General features: G+C 41.4%; 1 protein-coding gene across 1 annotated transcript in view; it reads right to left on the reverse strand.

Moving 5' to 3' along the window:
• The window catches only part of LOC100711410 (polypeptide N-acetylgalactosaminyltransferase 10), a 117,445-nt gene extending 98,186 nt beyond the window's left edge, over positions 1 to 19,259 (reverse strand). The window contains exon 1 of the mRNA XM_005472302.4: positions 18,025 to 19,259. Coding sequence (XP_005472359.1) covers positions 18,025 to 18,183 — 159 coding nt within the window. The 5' untranslated portion in view covers positions 18,184 to 19,259. The remainder of the gene's footprint in view (positions 1 to 18,024) is intronic.
• Positions 19,260 to 19,848: the final 589 nt, after the last annotated feature.

A 19,848-nucleotide genomic window follows, 5' to 3' on the forward strand; every position in this document is an offset into this window, starting at 1 on the left:
TCCACCCTACTAGTTTGTGAATATGGGTGTTCAACAATAATAATTTAATCTGATTCCTTAATAAGGGATTAACCTCCCTTCAATTATCAGTAGCTTTTCTAAAAACAACATGGAACAAAAAAGAAATCCAAGACGTTTATCATTCTAGGGTTTCAGTAGAATGGCCATTAATATTTTTTTCCCCCCCTCTTCAAATCAAAGGATTGATCAGATACAGAAAGTTACTCGAATTCATAGATCTTTGCGACTAGTTACCATTTTTCTTACAGGACAATTTAGACTGAACAAAAAAAAAAAAATATTGACCTCAGCAGAGCCTTCTGGAAAGTCATCGTACTTTATGCTTTAATATTTCGAGCTACACAAATGAAATACCATTTGACAAATAATGCATGGCAGGACATTTAGCACACTCAATGATTTAGCCTATAAGAACTGTGCTTCGTTCTTTGTTCCCCTCAGTTATCCAGAGCAATTAGCATTTTCTAAAGGTTACACAGACTTTGTTGCCATCATTCCTTATCATTTGGTTTGCCCAAGAAGGGGAGGAGAAGGTTTTGCTAAAGAAAAAGTTTGCCTCCCTCGATAAAAGCAGCAATTTTCCTAAATTCACATCCTAAATGGCACAGTGTAATCTTAATTAAAATACAACAAGTTAATTTTTACCTTGAGAGATCACGATTGGGAGTGGGTGTTAAAACTCTGACCTAACAATTGACTAGACAAAATGACATGACACATGCAAAACATACAGCAACTCAACATGAAACAAAGTCGACTTTAAAGCAGATTCTGTGTTTCAAAGTAGTATTTTATGTTGGATTAATGATAATAAAAAGAATAACTGCTGGCCAGAAATACAAAGATTTGCATTTTCATTTCACATCAACTATATTTTTCTTATTCATTAGTGTGCAGAAAGAAAAAAAACAAACACTAAGCAAAGACATTAATCACTGAGACTGAGGGTCTTCCATGTCCAAAAACCACCAGACACACATAAGAAAGAACTCCTGTGAACTCCACTGAGAGGGTAAATCTAATGCAGAGATTATTTATCCGACTTTTATAGAAGCTGAACTGCTGCCAGTAGAATTGGAAACATCCTGACACTAAAGGCGTGTGGGATCTTCTCAGGGGCAGGATGGTAAAATTAAATGACAGCTAAGATGATGAGTTATTTTTCACACAGCATGACGTATTTGTCATGAACTTAATTCATACGTGCCAGTCACCCGTTCATAGCTGAAAGAAACTCAAATCCCATTTCCACATGCAGCAACACAGGTGATTCACCAATTAGCTCTGTGCTCATCATTTCCAAGAAGGCAGACATCCACCATTTCAGATTGGAAACGACAGTTATGGATGTGTGAAGATACTACAGAAGCACCACCCAAGCATCCTTTGGAAACATTACATATAACTGCAATACAAAGAGAAAATTCTCCAAGGTGCCTGATGAGGCGTTTGAAATATACAAAAAGTGGATGATAAAATAACCTTAGCATAATACAACTGATACTAAAGACAATAGTATCTACCTTGTGGGTCTTTCAGCTTTTCAAACACTAATATATCGGTCACCTCCCTCAAGATAAATATGCTGGTTCAACTTGGCTAACCTGAGGAGAGAGGGGGAAAAAACGTTGTGCCAACTAGCAACAGCAACTCGTGCTGATCTTCTTGACCTTCCAGTTACTGAGTGACTCGCTGGTTTATTCAGTGATCTGCCTTCATGGTTTCTTGTTCTAGTGTATGTGTTAACAGATGTTAAATTATGTAAATAATACCACAAATCATACAAGTAACGGGTATCTGGAGCAATTTTGCAGAAAGAAACGACAAAAAGTAGCTTGATGCAAAGTAGCTGATAGGTGACAGGGTGCTGACATTAAACTGGACTTGTTGTACATTGCATCAGCTACCACATTTCCTCAGCTTAGAAATAAATCCTAACATTTATTGCTTATTTTATCTTTTCCTCACCCACACAGCTTGCATAACTAATCAATTTATTCACTTTACCTAGAGAAGGAAAATAGGACATGTTTTCCATACTATAATTCAAGCCAGGTAGGCTGCTGCTGCTGGTGTTTCTTTTTTATATATATATATTTATACACACAATTCAAATTTCATGAATTCTGGCAGTGACATCATCTGCTGTTTCTGTGAGTGGCTCAGTAAGAAAGGCCATGGTCTAGCAGAGCAAAAAATGCAGCAATTTCTTCCAGAGACAGCATGTCAATCTTCAAACAGCTGTTCAGAAGTGCTGGTGTGGTGGCAGCCTTTTTTTGCAGTTTGAAAAAAAAAGTACTTTAAGACTAGAAAACGAGGCCGACTACCTCAGTTCAAACCAGCCCTCTGAAGCCGTCTGAACTAGAGGAAACATCTATTGCGCCACAGTCTGTCAGAAATGAAACGAAGGCATCACACTTCACAGGGAAACGGGACGGCAATAGCCTAATGGTGAGAGAAGAAAGGTTTCATTCTGGAAACTTGATGGCATGAATCGCGACTGTGGGAATGCAAGCGAAGCAAGCTCGACAAAGCTATGCAAGAAGCAGCTGCTGATGTGCCACCGAGGAGAGAGCGGAAGCCTTCATTGCTATGTTTACATTCATTCATACATGGATTATTCTGGATAATCAGGCTATGCAGGAACGCTGGAAGCTTTTACAACACAACACCTGCTCCCACCGGGCTTTATATGCGAGCAGGTTTTTCAGATTTTCTTTTTTTTTTTTCCTTGAACTTAATCAGGTGTTACTGAAAGCAGATGGATGGAGAAATGTATGCTTTTAATACTGCTGTGTTAATAGTTTCATTGCGGCAACTCTACTGCTCTCAGACCTGAAAAATTATCCTTTAATAAATCCAGTATGCTGATAATGGCAAGCATTAAGCGAAGAGTCTTGCGAGTGAAAAAGTGAGTCAATGGTTTTAATAATAATAAAAATTAATTAATTAATTAAAAAAACAAAATCCTTATCACACTGATAAGGACTCCAAACTTAGGTTGGGCAGTTATAAATGGTAAATGGCCTGTATTTATATAGCGCTTTCTAGTCCCTAAGGACCCCAAAGCGCTTTACATATCCAGTCATTCACCCATTCACACACACATTCACACACTGGTGATGGCAAGCTACGTTGTAGCCACAGCCACCCTGGGGCGCACTGACAGAGGCGAGGCTGCCGGACACTGGCGCCACCGGGCCCTCTGACCACCACCAGTAGGCAACAGGTGAAGTGTCTTGCCCAAGGACACAACGACCGAGACTGTCCGAGCCGGGGCTCGAACCGGCAACCTTCCGATTACAAGGCGAACTCCCAACTCTTGAGCCACGATCGCCCAGTTATGGCACTATAGTAATGAATATAGGTAAGGGGCGTTGGCGCCATTTACATTTGTAGTCCCTGTTCTATTGTCTCATTGGCGAGCTGAGGGGGGAATGCTACACATTTTTTGGATGATTGCCCATTTCCCCCAGAAGCTAGGCAGGCAAACCAGTGGCCAGACCGTCCATGCAGAATTTGACTACAAAGTCTGTAGGGGGTCTGAAATTGAAGTTTTTGGGATGCTCAAATGCTCAAATGCAAGTGGCCATTCTTCCAGGAAGTGAACTAAAGCAGGAGCACTAGAAGCAGTGCACTGCCAGCCAAGGAGATGTGCTGAAGACGAATAGGGTGGCATAACTGAAACCAGGTAAGGTCTTTCCTATTTATGGGTACCAGTTTTGACTGCCTTACACTGAAATTGTTTTTTTAATATTGTGCCCCCCTCATTTACGGGACTTTTCAATATAATACAGTCTAATGCAGTATCAACCATTATCACTTCAACACTAGATATGTGTTTTGTGTTTTAAGAATCCAGAAGTGTTGAAAAACATTACGCCTACATCTCTGGTTCTCTCACTGAACAATCTAGGGAAACAATTATTCAATTATGAGCACCACTATATAACCAGTTCTCTTTCACTACAGTCTTCCCCTAGTTGTGCCATGGTTCAGCTATGCCCTTGCTGAGGCGGTGCTTTCGCTGTGCAAAAACTTTTTTATGTAAATTTTGTGAGAAAAAATAAATAAAGGAGGACCTGAATAAATTCAGTTAGGAAGTCTTTATAAGCTGTGTAATGGTGTTTCTCTCGCAGAAATCCACATTTATTTCACTGACTTATTCTTAATCCTTGAACCTGAAAAAGGAAGCCGGGTTTCCCACTGGCATTTCTGATTCACATTCCTCCCCAGAGAGGAGAACAACCACAATACTGAAAGGCATGTGAACACACCGCAGTGCTCTGAGGTTCTTCTAGTTGTTAATGGACACAGCTGAATGAGAAAAACATACCGTAGCAGCAACCTGCCTCGAATGAAGTGGATCACGTGCCACGGACGCCAACGCCGGCCCTGCTCCTCCATGATGCTTGGCTGACTTAACTGCCATGCCTGCAGTTTGCCTTATCAACTTATCTTTACTGCTGTGCAGCCAGGCAGGTGATGTAGAAAAGATCCTGCTTTGTCTTTTGTGCTCGTGCGCACACACACGGAGCTTTTTTATCTCATATGCACAAAGCCCACAGCGGAGTGCCTTTAAAAGGCACAGACTCAGAACAAGCTGCAGAAAGGCACACACACTTCACGCATCAAAGCTCAACACTGGAAGAACACAAGCAAAAACAAAAATAATCTCTCTAGAAAAACTACAATGGTGCAATTCTCTTGAGAAAGATAAACTCATCACAAGTCAGGTGTTGTGGTCAAGTGCACACTGAGTTTTTGCGGCAAAGAAAAAGGAAACAGAGTCTCTGCTGCCGGTGCACTGTGAGTGAACACAACACCGACAACCTGGTCTGAAGAAGAGCTCAGGCAACAGTTAATAACATATTCGCAGTGCTACGAGTTAATCAGGAACGTTTTACAGTTCAGGAATTCAGCTGATGAGTAACACTAATGGCTAGTGCAGTTAACAGTAGGTGACCTTTAATTCCTACTTCATCACAATTACGAGCAGCTGATAATGAGGAGTACAAGGGCCAGAGCCGGTGTTCACATGGTTAATGTAACAAACACAGATAATCTACAATGTAGGCAGCATTTGAAGCGGGACAGATAACCTGCAACAATAGCTCGCTGGCAGCCTGAAAATATTTCCCCATCGCCCACCGGCACAGACACATCAGTAATGGTTTGGACAGGATGCTTTGCGATTTCCATTCGCTGAAAACATTTCATCCATTCTCATGGTACGGTAATCCAGATGGCAACAGCAGCCTGTTTGGTTAGTGTAGATTAGGGTTGGGTCGTATTTTAAAATCACCCAGAAACCTGATATATTACCAAAAGGTGGGTGGATGCATGTGTGCACGCTCAGCCCACCCCCGACACCTCCAGAAGCAAAACTGAAGCAGAGGAGGAAAAAAAACAAAACAAAAACATTCTACATTATTATTATTATTGTTTTTAAACAAAAAAACGGTTCTTTACGCTTTGAGTACCACTTTTAGGAGCCAGATTATGATTGTGTTCTCTTCTTTGTGGCAGTCAAACACTTTCAGTACAAAATATAAATATAATGTGAGTAATCAGAGAATGTTGCTTTACACTAGCATCTGTCAGCCTGTGCTCATTTCCACGGTTTTTTTTTTTTGGTTTTTTTTAAACCATCAGTGCATTTTTTATTTTTTATTTGTCAGTGTTAGGAAGGTTTAGTCTATATTATGGCCGGAAGAAAACAGCAGAAATTGTTGAGAAATGCTCCTCTTCTCTTATTGTCAGATCTGCTATATCATAGCACAGCATGAAATCTTTCCTTATTGGGTTTGCAGAACTATAATACGTTACCAAGGCCTGCCACTGGCCTGCAGCAGCACTTTTACAAACCTGGCTCCAAGAAGAAAACAGGTGGGTGTAACATACGCTATTAAACGATGGTGTCTGCAGCAAATCTAGCAACATGACACTCAAGAATAACCTAGAACATAGGAATGGAGACTTCCACGCTGGTGCTTTGTCCTACAGTGTTTTACCCTTTACCTCTTAAAACCCTACTAGGAGAAACCCGTTGTTGAATTCAGGCCTGCTAATAGCATCAGAACTAGTGACAGTATCTGCCTCTACAGCTACCCTTGGAAAAAACCCAGAAACTATTCTAATTGTCATTAAGCCATAACTTTATTAATATATTTAAGGTGCCAAAGCTCCTCATTAAGGGTACAGGAAGGTCATCAAAGGTCGTCTTTATAATGTTTAATATTTAGTATTTACTGTCATATTCCCATATATCATTGTGATCTTGTTTATTACTCTTGTCTTCTTCTGCTTGCTTTCTTTTTTCTTTCTCAACAGGTGATCCAGGTGATCGACATATTTTTTTTTTGTCTGCTTATTCTGTTGGTTTTTGTTTTTTGCCCTTTTTCCCCGTCCCTCTTCTCAGGTTTTGTTTTTCTTTCCCTCTTTCTTTCTCCCCTTTCTTTCCACCAGTCAAGTCTGTCCCGTATTCAGCAAGTCAAAATAAAATAAACAATAAAAGGTGAATCAGATGGACCATTACGGCAAGGCTGGGATGGTCCATTTGGTAAAGTAAATCCGTTGGGCATCTTTCTTCGCCTTTAGACAATAATTCTGATGGCAAAAGAACCAAACGGGACAGGTTAAAAAAAAAAAGAAGGTCGTCTTTATGAGGGAACGAGTCAACACCCATTACACAAATGCCATTAGTCCAGGGTTTCCCACTGGCTTCTACTGCATGGTGAGACTCGTTGTCTGTATTCAAGCTCAACAGGAAAGAAAGGAAGGTGGTCCCAACCTGTGACACAATTCCAACTATTTATCTATTGAGCTGAATTCTTAAGGTGGTCAGACACCAAATTAGTACCACACAAACACCATCCAATCAAACAACGCTCAGCGATAACCTAATAGGAAATAATTCAATATAACCATTAATTTCTGTGCTGAGATTTTTTAAAGTTCCAGAGTTTGTATTTGTAGTGCAGGTTTTCTGCTTGTGTTGAAAACTAACAGAAAAACTGTTGCATCACTGATTCAATTATTCAGGACACAGTTTCTACGTGAAATAGTAATGAAGACCACAGTTTCTGGGAAAATCTCTGAAAAGGGAAATTATAACACCTGACCAATGGTTAGTGTGACTTTATGTAGATTTAGAGACAGATTTATGTTAGAAATAGGCCACTAATTACATAAATAAAAAATATATATATTATACAGTCCACATAAAACAGAGTGCATCTTCTTCTGTGTGAGGCTCAGCACAGTGAAGTACAGTGCAGGCCTTAAATTAGCATCCAGGGATTAGCTTAATCATCTGAACATAAAAAAGCGGCTTCATAACCCACGTGGCTGTAATTAAAAGCCTGACTCCCTGCTCTGTATCCACAGGCTTTCGGCTGCACCTGTCCCTCTTTTGGCTCCTTGTGCTGATCTGGGGCAGCAGATCCCTGCCAGGCATACAGAGCAGCCTCTGCACGCGCTCAGTCTGTGCCGCAGCCAGCAGCGACTCAACGTCTGCCTTGTGTGAGGAACCTGGGGAGGAAACGCTCTCCAACAAAGTCAGACTGTGAACAAACACCTCTTTTACCCGCGTGCTCTGCCTTTTTCTCCTGAGGTGTTTCATCCCCTCCCTTCCTCCCTCCTCTCTCTCTCTCTCTCGCCGCTCAGAGTGATAAAGTACAACAACTTGAGACTGCAGCGAGTAACTCCACTTGTCTTTGCAAATGACTTTCACCCCTCAGTCTCCCTCATTTCCAGAGGCTTAACACATTAAAGATAAAATCTCATTTCCCAGTCTAGCAGCACAGCTAGCCCACAGCTCAGTGAGACTGCATCAGGTACTGATGTTAAGAGCTTTTCTCCTGATCGCAAAATCCTGCAGCCGGGTGATTCGCTCTAATCTCACTACGACCACATCTCATGTTACAATTCGCTGCTTCTATTACATATTTTGGATTTCATTGAAAATTTCAGCTTTTCGTAAAGCAGGAAAAAAAGCCCTCTGTGGAACTGTATGAAAACATCACCATCACATTAGAGTGTTTGCTGAAACAAGCACTCGATGGATCGTGCAACTAATTAATTTCCAGCAGAACAAGCAGAAAACATCCTCAGTTCCCATCTTTTCAAAAAACAGAATGTGCTGCTTATCGTTATCATATGAAAAAGTAAACTGTCCAATTTCCATACGTTCAGTCCAGAAAAAGAAGTCACAGCTTCCCACAGAGGATTCAGATAAGATGCAAGTGGCATGTTCTCACTGTTGGTTCATATTTCTAATCAATAAATCATACATGCATGCCGCTAACACAATGTCATCTGTGTTACCTAACTTGCCTCGATCATTCATGGCTGTGAGATGATCAATAGTCTTCACTGTCATCCTTCATTTCAACATATTTTGAGTTTCTGTACCCTCGTCTTGTTTGACATCTGTGGGGTTTCTGCTTTGTATTTTTAGCACCCTCTAGGGGTTACACAGCATGGCCAAGGTGTTTGCCTGCACTTTAACGTATTGTATATTTTTATATGTAAATATGAAAAGAATGTCCATTGACATTTTCATATTAGAGATTGACCAGAGCTGGATGATTTTCAGCGTTCTCAGCTCAGACTGGTGATAGCAAGTCTGTTTACATGCTGGGCCCTTTCATGCTTTATGCTTTACACACAGCCAGCGTCACAGGCAAATAGTCACACCTAACAGGTCGGCAGTGCGGAAGGTACGCTGCGAGTGAAGTAAACCGTGGAGTTGTAACAGCTCAACATGGACATTTTAAAAGCAGCTAACAAGGCAAAAGTGGTTAAAGCTAAAGCTTCCCATAGCTCAGAGCCAGCCGCGAGCCAGGAGCTTCGTTATGAAGAGTCACAGGATCGAAGCAGAAACAAGGAAAACTATGGAGACGAGTGACAAACAGGAGCTGACATCACGTTGTGTTGTGAAGTTAGAAACACCAGAAAATGAAGTTACTGGCTTTTTGTTATACAAACCTGTTGCAAGTGTTTTGCTTGTAAAACATGTCAGACAAAAGTGAGAACAGAGCAGCTCATTTTCACTTGTTAATTGTCTGTACTTCTTTCCTGCAGAAGAGAGTGCTTTATTTCCTGTTGTTGTGAGGAAGTGAGGGAAGATCGTGCAATTTACTGATGTTTAAAAACACCAGAATGGACCAAGAAAACTGCAATCAGTGCATTTTTTTACTACATACAGCCAGCGGTCCAATCTCAGTAAATCAGCAGATATACAGGAATTTACAGTCATCGGTGGGTGACTGTTTTGGTGTTGGTGATAGCGTGATTAAGAGGTGAAAGATCACTTAGTAGGTGAATTACATATAATGACAGTTGTTTCACTGGAATACAAACATTAAATAAAAGCAGAATAAATATTGGTATTGGTCACGTGCCAAATTGAAATTTTGCGTGTTGGAATCAGCAGCAGAGTATTGCATTCAATGCATCAGCTAAAAAAAAGTTAAAGAATCAAATGAAGTCACAGATTCTCTAGAAATGTGTGACCAAATGCAGCACATCTGTGTTTACAATCTAGCTATGTTAAAGGACCATGCTAGTTAGCGACAACAGTTTGCTACAATTTGGAATTTTTACAACTGATCGTATCTTTGAATTTGGCAGCAGCTTATTTAAATGCACAGCCCAACACTGCAAATTACATAAGCAGTTAGATTATATGAAAATTATTTTAATGTAAAACTAAGCATTACATGCACACAAAAATCCTAGTTTAAAAAAAGAAGTCCAACAAGTTCTTCAAAGTTCTTTATCTTTTTTTTTTTTAATATAAATCCACATTCACGATCTCAGCAATTACCTTGGCGAGTGCAAAATAAATGCAGTGTGGAGCTCTTATTTTCACTAAATCCTAATGTACAGCTGTGTGCAGTGTAATGAACTCGCACAGCGGTTATCATAAACCATGTTAAATTGTCTTAATCCTGCACTCACAGCCCCTCTAATTGCTCTTAACCTCACAGGATTCGGAGCGTTGATGTGATTTCCTTAATTGCAGAGAGCTTGCATTTCCTACACTTGTTTGCTGTCAAATAAAGAAATTCAGTGCAGCCTAAAATTACTCCCAATTCCAGAAACGTGCCTGGAAGGCCAGACCTGTGTGTGCGTGTGTGTGTGCATTTTTGGTGCATGTGTTGTGAGAGCAGCCTAAATCCATTCAATTTCAATTTTGTTTCTGCACACTTTGGATTCAGATTTCCTGTAGGCGCAGCCTCGAGGTTCCCGAGCGCTCTGAAATCGCTGCTTGCTATTGGCATGAAACATCATTCCCTCTCTCCCACATAACGTCAATAGAGCAGAAAAGAGATTTTTTCACAGGACCAAAGGCTAAAACTCTTATTCAACTTTAATGTTTATCAGAATAGCAACAGAGGAAACAGACACATAGCTCCAGGTCAAACAGTTTGAGGAAAAGCAGGGACCGGGCCCTGAAGACGATTGTTCCGGGGCATCGGAATCTGGGGCATTTAGATGACTTTATGTGTCTAGTTGGCCCAGTTCCTAGAATTTAGTTTTGGAGATGAGAAAAATGTCAAGTGTTACTTCTACACGTCTCCCTATAGAAGTTTCAGCTGCCAAAGGAAATATCATTTATTTAACATGTTATGTTTTTCAACGGGCTTCATAAGTAACACCCACATTACGCCAATATGTACAGAAAGAGTCTCTGCGTACAATATGCTGCCATAAAAGTATTTGCTCATCTATAACAATATAGGCTAAAAATGCAGTTTCTCCATTAAAATCCTTTCACTGGGTCCAATCATACGTCTGTGAAGCCGCAGCTACATAACAGCTCGTAAATGGTTCTTTGAAATACATAAAAAGTAAATAAAGCATCAAAGGTTTGTTTATTTCCCCCAAAAGTACAAATGTCAGACTTTCAATGTTTTTCGAGGCCCGTGGGAAGCCTGGAGGACAGAAGGGTCAAACAAATATCTGATTTGCATTGTGACTGTGGGGTAGGAATACATCACAAGCAGACAGCCAGGGAATTCAAAATCAGACTGAAGCACTGGGGGTATTTATACAGAAACTAGTGCGCGCTCGAGTAATTTGTCCGGTAAGCTGCGGTTCAACAAATTGCAGCTTAAAAAAAAAAAAAATTAAAACAAGATGTTCTTGGAATATTTTTCCCCTGTTAGGATTCTTCTTTTCCTGAGGCGCTCTACATAAATGTCCTTGTTTACTATGAGCTCTGCTCATTAATAAGACCAGGCTGTCATTGAGTGACCTTCTGCTGAGTGTAAAAGCAGTATATGCAAGTGCGTGTGAGTCAAGGAGTGTGCCGCACTGCACATGTGTCAGAGGCGAAATGCACAAGGTCCTGCAGTGATGAATGAACAGTAACCCAGCCTATAGTGTGTGGCTCATAAATGTAGCCTCCAGTGTACAGAAGCCTGTATGATTCTCATTTCGCTGTGACAGGACCGTGAATCTTGGCCAACTTTCTTTCCAAGTGCGCACTTTATCTTCTGGACTTTTATCAGAACTGATCACATCCAGTTAGCAGGAGTCAGTAAAAATGGAACCTGACCTAGGACGACTAACAAGTATATGAAGTTCAATCTAGTTTTAGGCTCGGCTGGGCTCGAGTTTCCTCCAGGTCAGTATTCGTCCTAATGATCATTGAAAATTAAAAATAACTGCATAATCAGTGGCTCCATAGTTGTTTACATACTCGCCTAATAAGTGAAAGCTCAGTGGAAGGAGAAACAAATCCCCTTGCAGTTTACATTAGGAAGGGGATCCGGGCTAAAATCTGCCAACAACATGCGGAGCTACTTGCTGTGGTGAGTACTTATTCAACCTTATCTCTCTGTTTACAGTCAGGAGGCACAAAGAAACTGCCATCAGCTGTTTTGGAATGCAATATAAAAATCACATGAAATTTCACAAAGCCAACAACATCACATCAGTGCCTAAAACAGCATAATTAAGTATCTGCAATGGGGAAAATTCAAGTTTTAACCACTTCAGAGCCATAAAATCAGAGCTGGGTTAGAGCAGAGCTTCCTAAAAACACTGCAGCTCTGACATATTTTTCAGAAACACTTTAACGCATAAAAAGAAAAAAAAAGATCCAGCCATATCTTCATATTGCTTTTATAAAAGTTTTAGACGTCAGGCATTGCACAGCATTAAGTATTTCACCTCATGTCATACTGTGTATAGTTGTGTGTGACAAATAAAAATTTGAATTTGAATTTTAGTACAGTTTATCACAGGCAGTAAATATTGACAGACTGCAACACTATTTGTGAACATCTCTTCTAGCTAACCAGCTGTTTCCAGCAGTTGGACAAACTAAGTAAACACAGCATGAGTCTCTCCCATCATCATCTCTATAAACAGATGCTGGTAGAGAGGAATCTGCAGCCAAGGGATGACACTTTTTTTGTGCCAAAACTTTCCAGTTTCTGCTTTTAGCCATTTGTCGTTCTGGCATGATTGACCAATGATATTCGAGCAGGCCTTCGATGTTTGTTAGCTTTAATTACCTACGTTCGTCGTTAGATTCTATCAGCGAAAGGTGCACAGAATGGAAAGTCTTGGTCCAAACATAGTTATCTGTTACATAACAGCTGGGAACATCTGGCAGCAGCAGCCCCAGTCATAAAATGATCATCAGTGGTTTTCTGAAAAAGTGTGGGCAGTGAATAGCAGCGTCGCCTCACAGCAGAGTTTGAACCTGTCATAAAGCTGACGGCTTCCTGTGTGTGCTTCCTGTACTCGAGTGGGTTCTCTCCAGGTACTCCGGCTCCCTCCCACAATCCACAGAGACACATGTTTGGTGGGTGCGAATTGGTCTCTGTCTCTCTCTTTTAACCCTGTGATAGACTTGTGATAAGCTGTAAGACCTGCCTTACACTTGCACATCACCCCAACTCAGGTTCACCAATAAAGGCTAGAGACTGTACAGCTGTCCTCTGTGTTTGGTTTTTGCTCAAACTATAAGCGGTGACATTTGGAAATTGTTCATTTAAAATTACCTATTATTCAGATTCATAATCAAGCTGGCAGCAGCCGAAAGCTCAGGATTCAGACTGCTCTAAATGCATCACTTTACACATTTTTTCCTAATCTCAGCTCGGCATGATGTCAATAAAGGCCATCTCAGGCATTCTCAGGCAGAGGGTGACCTGAAGGGCTACACCAAGCCTCAGTATAATGGTTATTTTGTCCACCCAATGATGTGAAGCTATTTCAGTAAAGCCACTGTAAATTTGGAAATCCCAGGTCACTTCCTTCTTCAGTTATGGCAAGATTTTCAGAAAACTTGACCTCTGACCTTGAAGTCGAGGTCACTGAGATTCGATCTCATCTGAGATTTTTAGTGGATAAACCTATGGTATGAATTTGGATATTCCTACGTGGCTCCTTTCGAGTTATCGCATTCACAAACTTGGATGTCCACAGCGCTGCCCACCGAGGGGGGATAAAAGTATGTTCCTGAAAATAAGCATTAAAGGCCCTCTTTACAAATAAGATTAAGGTTTTGTTTTTTGTTTTTTTAAATCAGGCAACTTGATTTGAATAGCTTAAAAAAAATATTCAAGAACATTAAGAATAGTATTTAAGTTCGAAAGGCCAATGAGGTCACTCCTGTTGAGGAAGTTTGGAAGACCTGACCAAACTTCCTCTGCTTATGACAAAACATTTCTAGCAAAACACCAAAAGGCTGTGTGAGCACAATTAAAAGCTTCAGCAAGTTAGCATAAATGCTTTTATCAGCCAGTCCACTCATGCAATCAGTTAGCTGCTCAGCACAAGCGGCAGCAGGTCAGACCACACAGCCTCTTTTTTTTTTTTTTTAATTCCACCTGCTCTTCTCATCTTCTCTAACCTCCACTTAACCTGAACTGCTGGAGCAGGCAGGAGGAAGCTGAGCCACCTCTGCTTCAACACGAGTCCTTAATATGAGCCAGGAAATGTGCAAATTACCTTTCTGTCACTGTCACGGTGGGGAAGAGCTAAGCCAGCTTGTGTTTTCTGGAGCAGTGTGGACTACTCATTCAGAGACCATATGCACGGGCACATGATTACAGCTTACACTACATGCACCTGATGCAGACAGAGTTGTATTAGAAGGGTGCAGAGTTCAATGCCATGGACGAACATGTCCACCTACATTGAAGGTGCGACATTGAAAAAGTTGAGTCACGCTGGCATCTTTGTTAAAGACAGAACTTGTTAAATGACTTGCAGCATTCCTGTGCCATTAAATGCTCTTCTATTAATGGTATAAGTTGACCTCATTCTTCAGATCAGGCCGTCTTCTCCCTTATCAAACCGTTGTGGCGGCTGACAGCTGTTATCACACAGCTTGCTAATATGTAACAGGCTTTCCCTGCCTTGCGGATGTCCTTTAATCCCCATTCAAAACATCTCTTTGTCATTTAAGATATCAAATACAAACTTGAGCGGGGGAAAGTAATCCTTGGAGATCTGTGCAGAATAGGCTGGCTTTATCATTCCCACAATGCAGTATTATTCACAGATAACAACAAGACACAGAAGACACCACTGTGGACTTCTGAGGGGGCATTTATTAACATTCGTGGGCTAAATAGCAAAGTGATTTGATTATTTGAGAGATATGAAAGAAGCTCTAACCGATGCACCAAAGCTGCCTTTTCTCTGTCCTCTCCACTCCAGCCAAGTTTGCTAGACTGGGCAACCGGCAATCGGCAACCACCACAAAGTTCACACTAACACACATGCAAGCCTGTACATCCATGAAAGCCTCCATTCAGCAGATTTGCCTCATTTGAATTAGAGAAGCTGCCATTGTCTACCAAATGTGGTCTGGTTTGGTGGGCCCTTTCATTTTCTTGGGGGAGAAAAAAAAAAAAAAAAAAAGGAAAGTGGACCAACATAATTTACCCAGCATCAGCTTGGGCCTCTCACTTATTCATTCCTTTTTAACTTATGTCAGCCCATACTAACTGAATCTGATGACATTATTTCCAAAAGCTTTTTACTCTTCTACCCTACTACAGAAACATTCTGTTGGCTGTTGAGACAAATTCAATTCAAAACTCGTGTAAAAATAGTGAAGGCTACTGTGATACCTTCAGCTTGGCTCATCTTACACCTTTTCCTTCTCCTTTAAAAGTCTACAGTTGGGCGATTCTCAGTTTTATTAGTTATCCATTTAATTCAAATTGTGCACTGGAATCAAGTGGCAGAGTGGAGCAATATCAAGCACATTGCTGTTTTACTGATTTCCTTCTTTCACAAAACAGGGTAAGTGACTGATTTACCAATTAGGCTGTCTTTAGTGGTTGCTGTCCAGTGAAGTGCCACTTACAAGCAATAGTTTTGCAACCTGATCAATGGGGATAAGAAATGTCATGTTATCCCCACCTGTATGTTCATTTACAGGCTGAAAGCAGAGGCATCTGTCAACAGATTTTTAGTCTGGCTTCTACAGGTTGCCAGTTTTGTGCCCTTTTCAAACAAAATAAATCATAATATATCATTAGTCATTGTTCCCTGCTGAACCTTCAGGGTGTGGTTACAAATTTACAACATTACCCAATAGCATAGGTTGCAAATGCACAACGTAAGTAAAAATATCAAATATCATGTAACACTAGTTTGGTGTTCCATACAAACCAAATAATTACTTTCAGAAATCTATATCGTTAGCTTCATAGCATAATTGCCTAAGTCACTTTGACCAGACAATGACTTAGGCACTTATGCTATGAAGCTAACGATATGCAAGTAATTGAACGTGAGCTCCACCAGGAATATTCTGGCAGTCTTTCATTTGTTGTCTTTCTGGGCAGCCAGAGTACCTAGCAACGTCTCCACACACGCTGGATCAGTGATGTTCAAGAAGCACCCCACATAGTTGTGCATTGTTAGTCTGTAGGTGCCAATTAGCATGTGACCAATGTGTAGCATCCATAGCATCCCCCCTGAGCTGTGTGTCTTGTCTTTTACGACTGCATGTCTTCACAACCAATGTGTTGGTTTAACTCTCATAGTCTCTTAGAGCAAAGGAATCAAAGATACTGTTATAACACAGCCTAAAAGTTGAAACATAAAGTGGAAACTGACATCAGAGTTTGTTGAAACATTGGATTTTATTTTAAATTATTTAATAACCTGAGCTTAAAAAAAAAACAAAAAAACAAAAACAAAAAACCAAACACCCCAGAGTGCACAACGAGGGAGAAGTGGTGCCGACTCCTCCAAGCTAACCTCAGGCACGCCTTTGTCTCGGGTGATGAGGTGTGGATAAAGGCCTGCCTTAGGTTAGCTTTTCCAGCCGTAGACAATCTACAATTAAGCCCAGACAACACCTAAAGACTCTGGGAGTGCAGCCGCAGAGGGGCATAACAAGCTACTACATGGCACTCAAGCTCTCATGGAGTGTTATGTGTGTGTCATCACACTGCATTTATGTAGACTACTGCAAAGACACAGGGAGCACCTACAATTTTGTTGTACGTGTGCAATGACAATAAAGAGCTATTGTCCTATTGTATTCTATTCTATTATAAATGTGACCCATTAGAACCAGTTCAGTCAGTTTACTGGAACAGAAGTGACTCACTGCACAAAATGGGTTGTGTCAGCAAATACAATGCTGTGATAAAACAATGCAAAGTTGTCGTGGGTTTTTTTTTTTTTTTTTTTTTTTTACACACACACACACACACACACACACACAGGCAGGCGTCTAACATTACTACTCATATTTTGTTCTTTGTGTCTCTATAATAGATTAGCGCTGATGCTAACCATAGCAGCTACTGCTAAATATCTCAGTCCAACTTTATCAGCTGCTTCAACATCACCTTAAGATGAAGGCCCAATGACAATGTAGGCACTGAACACATACTAATGTGAAAGCATTGAGGAAAATTGTGTTTAGGCAAAATGTGGAGTTTCACAGAGCTAGAAATATCTAAAAAACACTCAACACTGCAGCTCCTTTGGTCTTTTATATGCAACACATCAGCAAATCAAGGTGACGGTTATAAAAAAACAACAAGAGAAGCAAAAACTTCTTCCTTTATGGTTATCTAATTAAAACATAATCTCATGAGTGGCTGCCCATGAAAATCTTGTCAAACAAGAACTTGCAGAAGCTCTGCAATGAGTACAATTTTGCAAATTGTGGCACAATTTCTCTACAGAGCGCTCAAAAATGTATTCACAACACCACCACTACGTATCTGCTTTCCAGTATGACAAGCCCGAGAGTGTTTCACGGTTTATGTCACTCTGATTTGAACATCTTTGGTTGTCATACGCTTACTTGGGCAGTACACGCAGTTTGAAGCTGATACCTTGAGCTGTGGGGGGAAATAAGGTTGGACGTCTGTGTTGAAACTGACCAGCAGACTGTAGAGCCTCGTCTTGCTACATGCGTTTATGTAGGCCTACACATAGGGGATTATTTTAATTTTCATATTCTTTAAATAAAACGATACATTGTATGTGATAAGGAACAGAGTCTGGATACAAAGGAACGATCACGTGAAAGCAACACATCCGCGACAAAGTAACCCTTCGCTGCACTTTTTAACCGCGATCTGACGTCTGTCAACCTGTGAACGCAGCACGCTTCACATTTTTTGACAACTTCCTGAAGTCTGTGTTATTGTAAGTTTACTGCCACGCTCACGTCGGGGTTAGCTACGTGGCTTCCCGTTCATCCTAGTTGCTCTAACCGCTGGCTTCCCACTGCTAAGACAGCGCTAAAACACAGTCCATCTTGGCAAGTCATGTTACACACACACACACGCACGCACAGCATGGGAATGCAGCTAAAAGCTTGATATATCGGGGTTAAACCTTCCGAGGCGAGAACAGGGGCACTGTGGAGTGTGTACTCCGCGGAATCTGCGCCTCCTCAGTGCGAACAAACTCCCATTTGAAGTGTTTCTCGCGGAGACCTCCACCGCGGTCACACGGCGAGAGAAGCCGCTACAGCCGAGCCTCCCTTACCTGTATCTGGGGGATGGCGCCCGGACCGTCCACCGAGTCGGGCGAGTTGTCGAAGACTCTGTCCTTGTACAAAGACCACAACCCGACATTTGGGAGAAAAAGAAGAGCCGCTATGAGCAGCCCGGCGAACTGCAGCAGCCTCTTCTCTTTCCGCCTCATCTCTCCGAGAGTAAGCGCGTGAAGCTACGGCGGTGCGAACTGGCGAGTCCTGAACCCCCGCTTTTCCGAGCGGAGACAACTTTCACTCCGACTGTGGGGACCGACACCGGCGCTGTGACGCTCCTCGGCTGGGAAATCCGCCGCTAGGGGGAGTGAGGAGTTAAACCAGAGCGGGGGGAGGAGGGAGGCTAGAGGTTCAACCTCAACAGATGACTGTTTTTTTTTTTAGAAGAGAAGACTACTCTTCATACTACAAGTCTTTGTTATGTACTTCTAGCCAACAGAGTGAAGCTACAGCATCATCATTCCGTCTATGAGCCCGGAAAGTTCTCTAAACATCCGACGGCGTGTGCTGCCTTTAAATACGCCTCGTAAATATGCCAGACTTTAAGAGAGTTCACTGCGTTCTCCTTATCAGTCCAGTTTTATTTTTGCAAATTTGCTTGAATGTGTCGGCCCACATGTGAAAACCGCCATATTCGAGTTGCTTCTGCATGTGAAACTGAGAGATTATAAAGTCGTGAACTTTGACCCTGCAGCACCCGATTGTGTGTACGACTGCTAGAGTTGCTTTGATATTGAATTCGTTGACTTTCTGATTATGTCGCTACATAAATCAAGTTTTCAGAAAATTATCCTGAACTTGGGAGGCCAGCATTGCTTGAGACATCAGCCACTTGTCTGTAAGAGTTAAAATGTGACCATAGCACAGATGGGGCAGATTCTACCACAGAGAGAAGGGGGGAAAGTCATTTAATGATTTAGTATGCATTTAAATAAATCATATGACTCACATGGTGTGACCTTCTGAATCACCAGATCACATCTCAGCTGATGGCCCCTGGGAATTTATGAAGCAGCATTAATTTGGGCAATATTTCATCTAATCTTATTTGTGGCATTGTACTGAAATTGTTTGCAGGTTACCTAGAAGATCATCTTAAATGAATAGAAGTGAATGCAGCTGTCTAAAATTATGTCATGCTTCTGAAGAAAAAAAAATCTATGTTTTATGGCACAACTGAAATTAAACAGGTGTTGTAGAAGTGGACTGGTATTTGTACAGTGCTTTCTAGTCTTACCGACCACTCAAAGCAGTTTAGACTACAAGCCATTTAACCATGCGAAGACTGCTTGATTTAAGGAAATTAACTGCCTCACATCCATGACAAGTTTTAAATCACCACTTTGTCTAACTGGGAGAAGCTGGAGCAGCTGGAGAATACTCATGTAGGCAAAGGGACAATACACGAACTCCACACCAAAAGGCCCCATCCAGGATTTAAACCAGGAACTCTGATGAAGTTAAGTGATAATGTGCACCACCATTTCCACCATTATACGAAGAACGTTCCATGTTTGAGCCATAATCCTAACCTAACCTTGTTAAGGTAACTGCTGGTTCTACAGGCTGTGGTGTGGATGTGAGAGCATGTGGTTGTCTCTCTCTATGTGCTAGTCCTGTGATGGACTGTTGACCTGTTCGGGGTGTACCCCACCTCTTGCGCACTGTCAGTTGGGATACGCTCCTGTGACTCTGAACTGGATAACTGGTTAAGAGAATGGATGGATGGATGTTTGTGCAGTCGATTTCACAGGCAGAACTTTCCCATTTTAGCAGTGTTTGCGAATGCCCAGCGCGAGACTCTGGTTATTTTGTCTTTG

The sequence above is a fragment of the Oreochromis niloticus genome, linkage group LG10 (genome assembly GCF_001858045.2).
Source record: "Oreochromis niloticus isolate F11D_XX linkage group LG10, O_niloticus_UMD_NMBU, whole genome shotgun sequence".
Classification (NCBI taxonomy): domain Eukaryota; kingdom Metazoa; phylum Chordata; class Actinopteri; order Cichliformes; family Cichlidae; genus Oreochromis; species Oreochromis niloticus.